The 8,714-nt window shown below is 48.6% G+C and overlaps 1 protein-coding gene across 1 annotated transcript; it reads right to left on the reverse strand.

Annotated features, from left to right (window-relative positions):
- Positions 1–201: 201 nt before the first annotated feature.
- Positions 202–7,491, reverse strand: SDHB (succinate dehydrogenase complex iron sulfur subunit B). Its single transcript, XM_014054674.2, is given in 9 exon segments — positions 202–438; positions 565–687; positions 861–962; positions 2,314–2,399; positions 2,402–2,429; positions 5,513–5,649; positions 5,782–5,867; positions 6,983–7,128; positions 7,350–7,491. Coding segments are annotated over 9 exon segments (858 nt in total). The 5' UTR covers positions 7,422–7,491; the 3' UTR covers positions 202–360.
- Positions 7,492–8,714: the final 1,223 nt, after the last annotated feature.

The following is an 8,714-nucleotide window of genomic DNA, read 5'->3' on the forward strand; positions in this document are numbered from 1 at the left end:
CGTTGTTGCTGAAGGAATACAGGCTGTGCGTGAACTGAAGAAAGGGGTGGGGGTTAGTCAGAAGGAAAGTTGACCCACTGGGCTTCTAGCTCACCCACCCCACAACACACACACAGACCTCGGGGTCTTTTGAGGCCCGTGCAGAGAAGCCTTGGCAGCGAAGCCTGAACCGAACAGAGGGGGGAAAGGAGAGGAACAAAGTAGCAAACTGATTTTTTTTTTTAATTAGTCTTTACAGGTTTCGCTGTACAATTCCACACAAACAAGGGGTGGAGTTTGTGACCCCACTGAAACCCCAGCTATAAATTATATCCCCACCCACCCCGGCAGGAAGGCAGGCTCCGCGCAAGGGGGAAGCAGCTAGCCGTGGGCCGCCTTCTCTTTGTACGTGGCCATCATCTTCTTGATTTCGGCAATTGCCTTCCCGGGATTCAGGCCCTAAGGAAGAGAAAAGGACGGGGAAGGGAGGGTTTGGTGAGCACTGTTCTGGCCCTGGCTCGGCTCACCCTCGCTCGAGGCAGCCGGCTCCCATCCCAGGTGGGGGACCTGGTCCCAAGCACCCACCTTAGGGCAGGCCTGCGTGCAGTTCATGATGGTGTGGCAGCGATAGAGGGAGAAAGGGTCCTCCAGTTGGGCCAAGCGCTCCTCCGTGTAGTCGTCCCGGGAGTCGATCATCCAGCGGTAGGCCTGAGGGAGCAGCCGCTCTTGGGTAGGATCCGCTTTTCCTCTCTCTCTCCCCACCCCCCCACTGCCTCCCGGGCCTTAAGAGCAGAGGCCCACCTCCCCATCCAGCGCCTGCTGAGACAGCGGCCAGCCGAGGAGCAGGGGGAGAGGGGTCTTTTGCCAGCGGCCCCCGTTACCTGCATGAGGACGGCTGGGCCAAGGTACTTGTCTGCGTTCCACCAGTAACTGGGGCAGCTGGTGCTGCAGCAAGCGCAAAGGATGCACTCGTAGAGCCCGTCCTGGGAGAGAGAGAGAAAGAGACGCCTCGTGAAGGAGAGGAATTCCCTGAAGAGGCAGACAGTGCGACCCCTGTAGCCCACCAGCCTCTCCTTTCCCCCCTTCTCTCTCTCTCTCTCCCTTTCTTCTCTTTTCCCTCTTTTTCCCTTCTCTCCTCTCTCCCTCCTCTTTTTGCATTCCCTTCTCCTCTCCTTTCCCCTCCTCTCTCTCTTTCCCTTCTCCTTTCCCACTCTCCTTTTTTTCCTTCTCTCCTCTCTCCTTCTCTTTTTGCGTTCCCTCTCCCCCTTTCCTTCTCTTTTCCCATCTCTCTCCTTCTCCTTTCCCTCTCCTTCTTTTTCCTCTTTTTTCCCTTCTCTCCTCTCTCCCTCCTTCTTTTTCTGTTCCCCCCTCCCTCTCCTTTCCCCTCTCCTTCTCTTTTCCCTTCTCTGTCCTCTTTCCTCCTTCTCTCTTTCCTCACCTTTTCCCCTTCTCCCTCCCCCTCTCCTTCCCTTTCTCCCTTCTCTCTCCTCTTCCCTCCTTCTCTCTCCTCTCCTCTTTTTCTCTTTCCCCCTTCCCCTTCTCTCCTCTCCTTCCCCCCTCTCCTTTTTCTGTCTTTATCCCCTCTCCTCCCCTTTTTCCCTTCTCTCTCCCTCTCCTTTCCCCCCATCTTTTCCTCTCCTTTTTCCATTCTCTCCTTTCCCCCTCTCTCTTCTCCCTTTTCCCTGCTCTTCCCCCTTATTTTTTCCTCCTCCTTTTTCCCTTCTCCCCTCCTTCTGTCTCTTTCCCTCTCCTTCTATCCTTCCCCCTTTCCTCTCCTCTCTTCCCTCTCCTGTCTCACTTTTTCCCTTCTCTCTCTCCTTTCCCCCCTCCTTCTGTCTCTTTTCCCTCTCCTTCTATCCTTTCCCCCCTCTCCTCTGTCTCCCCTCTCTCTCACATCCCGTTTTCCCTTCTCTCCCCCTTTTCATTCTCTCCCCCTCCTTCTCTGTCTCTTTCCTCTCTCCTTTTTGCCTTCTCTCTCTCTCTCTCTCACTCCTCTCCACCCACCCCAGGGGTAAAGCAGCCTCCCTCCTTCCCTGCTTTTTATCATGTAGCCCCTTTCGTGATGCTAAGGAAACTGTTTTAGGGTTGGCCTGGGCAGACCAGGATGCACTTTGAAATCCAACGCTCGCCACACATTGGGGGAGCACATTCCAGCATTTGGCTATTCCTGAGAAGAGGGGAGGAGGAAAAAGTGCCCTCTTATCCATCATGGGGTTTTGGTGAGGCACCGAGGAGCTATAAGGGCCAGCCAGGAGAGGCAGCAGCTCTCCAAAACAGCAGTGACCGCTGAGCGCTGCTTTCAGCTAAAAGAGGCAAGAAGGAAACGGCAATGACCAGCTTATCCCGATCTTCTATGGACTGGAAATACTGCTCTTTGCCCTGGTTGGACTCATCCTTCTTCTTGAGGTAAGGCTGGATAGCTTGTATTGGGCGTAGAAGTTGCTCAGGTCCTGAAGGAGGGAGAAGGAACACAGCCTGAGTTTACACATGGCATCGAGCTCTTCTTTTTTTAAAAACATATTTTTAATTTCCATTTTCATAACATACAATCACATGTATACTATACATAGCCAGTATCATATAGTAATAAATAATGATTACATCAGTTCCTCTTGTCATCAACGCCCCCCAAAAAGATAAAAGCCCATTGTTAGCTCTTCTGCTCTCCATACACCTCTTTCTTCTACCTCTCTCCTACTTCCTATCTTCCCTCCATCATCCTTTCCTGCTACTCCCCCTTCCCTTCTCCTTCTCCTCTCTCTACATTCCAATCCTCCTAATCCTCACCCTCCTCATCTTCCCCCTTACCCTCTCTCCTATCCCTCTCTTCCCATCTTGCTCTCTACATTCCGCTCCTCCTTATCCTCCTCATCTTCCCTCCTTACCCTCTCCTCTCCCTCTCTTCCCATCTCCCTTCTGTTTCCCACTCTTCCTCTCATTGGTGTATTTTCCGCTTCTGAGCAAACTCCAATCTATGTTGATAGTATTTGTACTTCCATAATATACTTCACATATCGTAGTTTTAAAGAAAAAATAAGAGAAAACAGTATACATGTGCAATCATATTACATTAAAGTCTAACACCCCTCGTAAAAACTCCCTCCCTCCTACCCAATAAGAGCATCGAGCTCTTATTGAAGGGAAACGGCTTTTGGAATAATAGCAGCAGCCCTTTCACACAAGTCCAAAATTTGAGAGAGAACTTTTGCAAGATGTTTTATAGATGGCATTTAGACCCTAAAAAACTGGCCTGTATGTATCCGAATTTACAACCTAAATGCTGGAGATGTGATTGTCTCGATGCTACATATTATCATATATGGTGGACTTGTAAAAAGGTTAAACGCATTTTGGATAAAAATATGGTAGATTATGCAAAATGTTCTTTAAAAAAGGATAAGTTTACCCCTCAGTTATTCCTGTTAGGTATAATTACTGATTGTACCGTTATAGAGACTAACTTGATTTTGCATTTAATAATGGCAGCAAGACTGTTGGTGGCGCAATACTGGAAGAAGGAAGATCTGCCTACTATTCAAGAATGGACATTAAAAGTAACAAACTTAGCAGAGATGGCTAAAATATCAGCATATTTCAAGGACCACTCAAATGAGAAATATAAACTGGAGTGGAGAAGATGGATTGACTATATTCAAAATAAATACGGGACTAAGATAGTTTATGAGTGAAGAAGCAAGAATGATATAATCTGTTTAGAGTTAGCCTAACAAAAGAGGAGTTAAAGCTCAAATGAAAAATGATATTAACTTTCTTTAAATTTATTTTAGAACATCTTTGTTAAAGATTTATACCCTGTATTTGTTCTGGGAAGTCGGGGGGGGGGGGGTTTGGTTTCGGGGGGGGGAGGGGAGGTAAATATTTGTAAAAGCTTTTTTTTTCCCAAAAAATTTTCAGTTAAAAAAAAGCACTACCCCTTAGACTTATATACCCCTTCACAGTGCTTCACAGCCCTCTCTAAGCAGTTTAAAGAGTCAACCTATTTTGCCCCTCAACAATCTGGATCCTGACCTTGAAAAGGCTGAGTCAACCTTGAGCCAGTGAGGATCGAACTCCTGGCAGTGAGCAGAATTAGCCTGCAATACTGCAATCTAATCGCTGTGCCACCACGGCTCTTGTGAATAAGCTGTGATTGAGGATTGATGTAAAAGGTAGCTTGTAAGTACAGCATCTCATATGTACCATGCTAAGCCAAAACTACACGACCAATTCAGGCTAAGCACGATGGGAGGCAACAAGTATAATTGTCTAGCTGGAGGTGAAGGCTGCCTGGCACAAAACAGAACATACACCTTTCTGTGAAAATATCTACCGACCCCTCGCATCCTGGACATAAATTGTTTCAACTTCTACCCTCAAAATGATGCTATAGGGCACTGCACACCAAGACAACTAGACACAAGGACAGTTTTTCCCCCAAACGCCATCACTTTGCTAAACAACTCATTCCCACAACACTGTCAAATTACCTACTAAGACGGTATTACTATTCTTCTCATCCTTCCTATTACCTATCTCCTCTCACTTATGACTATAACCATGTTGCTTGTATCTCTTACCATTTATATAATTTTGTTTGTTTCCTACTATGATTTGATTGCCTATTTATTAACCTATGACTATCACTGTGTTGAACGTATCTTGAGTCTTGATGAATATTTTTTTTTTCTTTTTAGGTACACTGAGAGCATATGCACCAAAGGCAAATTCCTTGTTTGTCCAATCACACGGCCGATAAAGAATTCTATCCTATCCTATCCTACTCTATATTCTACTCTATTTTCTATTCTACTCTACATTCTATTCTATTCTATGTTCTATTCTAGACTATATTCTTTTCTATTTTATATTCTACTCTGCATTCTATTCTATTCTACTCTATATTCTATACTATATTCTATTTTCTATTCTACTCTACATTCTATTCTACGTTCTATTCTACTCTATATTCTGTTCTATTTTCTATTCTACTCTACATTCTATTCTACGTTCTATTCTACTCTATATTCTCTTCTATTTTCTATTCTACTCTACTATTCTATTCTACTGTACTCTACTCAGCTCTACTCTACATTCTAATCTATTCTACTCTATATTCTATTCTATTCTACATTTTATTCTACTCTACTGTACTCTAATTTCTATTCTACGCTACTCTATATTCTATTCTATTCTATTCTACTCTACCCTACTCTACATTCTATTCTACTCTACTCTGCTCTACATTCTATTCTACTTTACTCTATTCTGCCAGTGCCCTTCTCCTGGCTCTAGGCCCATTGGTGACGATGGTGGTGGAACCCAGGATCCCCCTGCAGAAGCCAGATGGCCAGAACATCTGGATGACTGGTACGGGGAAATCGTGTTGAGATCCAGGCTGCCGTCCCCGGTAAGAAAGGCAGGCGGAGGGTTGACTGAGCACGGCCAGCCCACGATAGAGGCTCTGCAAACCGAGGGCCCCCAACACATCCCCTTTTCATCCGCCTTGGGGAGACCATCCGTTCCCTGGACTTACCGGCACAAGGTCTTTCACCACATACATGTGAGGGAGAGGGTAGATTTTAGTGACCTTGTTGAGATCGGTGTCGATCCTCTTGGTACAAGCCAGAGTGTTCCCTCCATTGATGTTCATGGCACATGAGCCACAAATGCCTGGGGGGAGGGGGGGGAGAGACAGAGAACGGAGCTTTCCAAGAGCAAAAAGGAAGCTTTTTGGGATGGCGGTCAAACCTGCAGCCTCCTCCTACTCTTCCTCCTCCAGACCGCAAAGGAGGCCACTCTTACCTTCTCTGCAGGACCGGCGGAAAGTCAGGGTGGAATCCATTTCATTCTTGATCTTGATCAAGGCATCGAGAATCATCGGGCCACATCTGGAAGAGGAGAACCCGCTAGCTGTCAGAAAATGCAGCTCCTCTTCCCCCCAACCCCCCAGGGGCTGTTTTAGGATTAGGATTTTGAGATTAGGCAAGCTATTCCATTGGTGGATTGTTTCTCCCTGTCAGAAAGTTCCTCCTTATTTCCAGGTTGAATCTCTCTCCTTGTTCAATTTCTATCCATTATTATTCTTTCTCTGGCCTTCGGGTCCTTTGGAAAATAGCTTGACTCCCTTCCTCTCTATGGCAGCCCCTCAAGTATTGGAAGGCTGCTATCCTGTCTCCCCTGGTCCTTCTCTTCACAAGACTAGCCATGCCCAGTTCATGCAACCGTTCATTGTATGTTTTAGCCTCCAGTCCCCTCATCCTCTGTTGCCTCTTCTCTGCACTTTTTCTAGAGATTTCTAGATTTGCTAACCTACAAGTTTACGGTCCGCGTTCAGCCCCGTTGTGTTAGGAAGCTGAGGGGCTGGCCTGCCCTGCGGAATAAGAATAGCGGTTTTGTATCCGGCGGATGCCTCTGCCCCTTCAGGAAGGGGGGGAAACTCACTTGTTTCCCTCCCCCATGTTTGATTTGTTTTATTTATATCACTTTCCATTTCCATCAAAGAGTGCGTAATCTGGGTAGTTATTTCAACATTTCATAATCCACATATTTGTTATTATACTCATCACAATAACGTTAATAATATAACTATAAGGTAAAGGTTCTCCTTGCACACATGTGCTGGTCATTCCCGACTCTAGGGGGCGGTGTTTATCTCCATTTCAAAGCCGAAGGGCCAGCGCTGTCCAAAGATGTCTCCGTGGTCATGTGGCCGGCATGACTCAACACCAAAGGCACACGGAGCACTGTTACCTTACCAGCAAAGGTGGTCCCTATTTTTCTACTTGCATTTTTACCTGCTTTCAAACTGCTTGGTTGGCAGAAGCTGGGACAAGTCACTCCGTTACACGGTGCTAGGGATTTGAACCGCCAACCTTTCCGATTGACAGGCTCAGCATCTTAGCCACCGAGCCATCGCCTCCCTATTATAACTATATATTATTATAATTATAATAATACCTAACTTCTTCATCACCAATTTTCTCTCCACGTTAGGGCCACTCACTTGTTGAGGTCCATCTCGTAGGTCTGCATGCGGGGCTTCTCTCCCAGGTTGTCCGGGCTCCACCGGTAGACGGCGAACCTCTTCAGCCGCGGGGACGCCTCCGTAGCCGGCGATGCAGCCGGCCCGGCGTGAGCTCTGCGGCGGATCTGCGAGAGGGACACCCAACGAGGCGGAGGGGAAGCAGGGGGGTCGGACTAGATGACCTCCAAGATCCCTTCCAACTTTGCTACTTTAGCCGGCGCCCGAGCAGAGCCGGAGCGAGGACTAGACGTCCTCACTGAGGACTAGAAATTTGAGAAGTCCGAGCCCGAAGCCGGAGAGCGTCCCTTTCCCACCCCCGCCGATCCGTCCTGCGCCCCTCGCTCACCTGAAGCAGCGCCGCGCCGCCCCTTCCCCTCGCCGCCCCCCAACCCGCCGCCGCCGTCCCGATCAGCGCCATCCCGCGCCCTCTGGGTGACGATCCCGCGTCCTTTCGGAGTGTGAAAAGGGACGCGACTGCAGCTGCTTCCGTGTTCTCCCGCGTAAGCCGTCCCCTACTTCCGGTTCAATTCCCTCCCCAGCATGGCCGAACCTCGCTTCCTATCCTGCCGTGAAAGCGGTCCCCCCACTCCCCACTTCCTCACTGAGCTTCCCCAAATGGCCGAGGTTTATTTTTCCGAGCCTGCTTCAAGTCCTGCTCCTTCCAGCGCGGCCCGTTCCTCGGCCTCCGTGGCCGCAGCCCTAGCGGACCCGCTAAGTCAGCAAAGAATCTCGCTGCCTGTCCTTCCGCGAAAGCGGTCCCCCACCCACTTCCGGTTCTTCATTGAACTCCCCAAATGCCCGAGGTTTAATTTTCCAAACTTGCTTCAAGTCCCGCTGCTTCCGACGCCCCACCCCCCTTTCCTCGGCCTTCGTGGCCGCAACCCTAGCGGGCCCGGTCAGTCAGCAAAGAAAGGGGTATTACGGAGCCGCCGCCCCTTTGGCCGACCGTGCCACTCATTATGGCCCCTAACATGGTGGCGGGAACTTCTGAGCCGGTGGTGATGGAACGTAGCTTCGGGAGACTGAGTCTCTTTGCGCTGCTTCGCGCAACTGCAAGCCCAAGCGGCAGTGTAGGCGTCGTTCGGCCTCCGCCGCAGACTTCGGGTTCTTTTCAGAGGGCAGCAGCCGACTGCAACCCTACGACTTGGGGGACAGCAGAGTGTTAGAACGGTTGTGGCACGCGTTTTTTTCGCTGTATATGAAGCAACGTGCTCGTTTTATGATGCTGTTTGACCCTCCTTGTGACACGTGCCCCGTATTGCGCTGCCGTGTTCTGGGATTCAGACTGCGGGAAACGAGTTGTATTGTGTTTACAGAAATGTTTTGTTTCTAAAATCATGAGCTAGGCTGAAGCCTGAGAATTGTACATAGGAGCTAGGATTAGAGGCCTTTGCTATGCTAGAACCCGGCCATAACCAGAATGTACTGATATATTAGCTCAGTGTTTCTCAACCTTGGCAACTTGAAGATGTCCGGACTTCAACTCCCAGAATTCCCCAGCCAGCATTCGCTTCAACTCCCAGAATTCCCCAGCCAGATCTTCAAGTTCCCAAGGTTGAGAAACACTGTGTTAGCTACTCTAAAGCAGGGATGTCCACATTTGGGAACTTTTAAGATTTGTGGACTTCAACTCCCAGAATTCCCCAGGCTTATTCGTAAATAAAGGCAGGGGGGAGATAGAATTAAAATAGTGGGAGATGTAATGTATTCA

The sequence above is a fragment of the Thamnophis sirtalis genome, unplaced genomic scaffold, assembly GCF_051295495.1.
Source record: "Thamnophis sirtalis isolate CommonGarterSnake01/CBP01778 unplaced genomic scaffold, rThaSir2_p1.2 scaffold_15, whole genome shotgun sequence".
Lineage (NCBI taxonomy): Eukaryota > Metazoa > Chordata > Lepidosauria > Squamata > Natricidae > Thamnophis > Thamnophis sirtalis.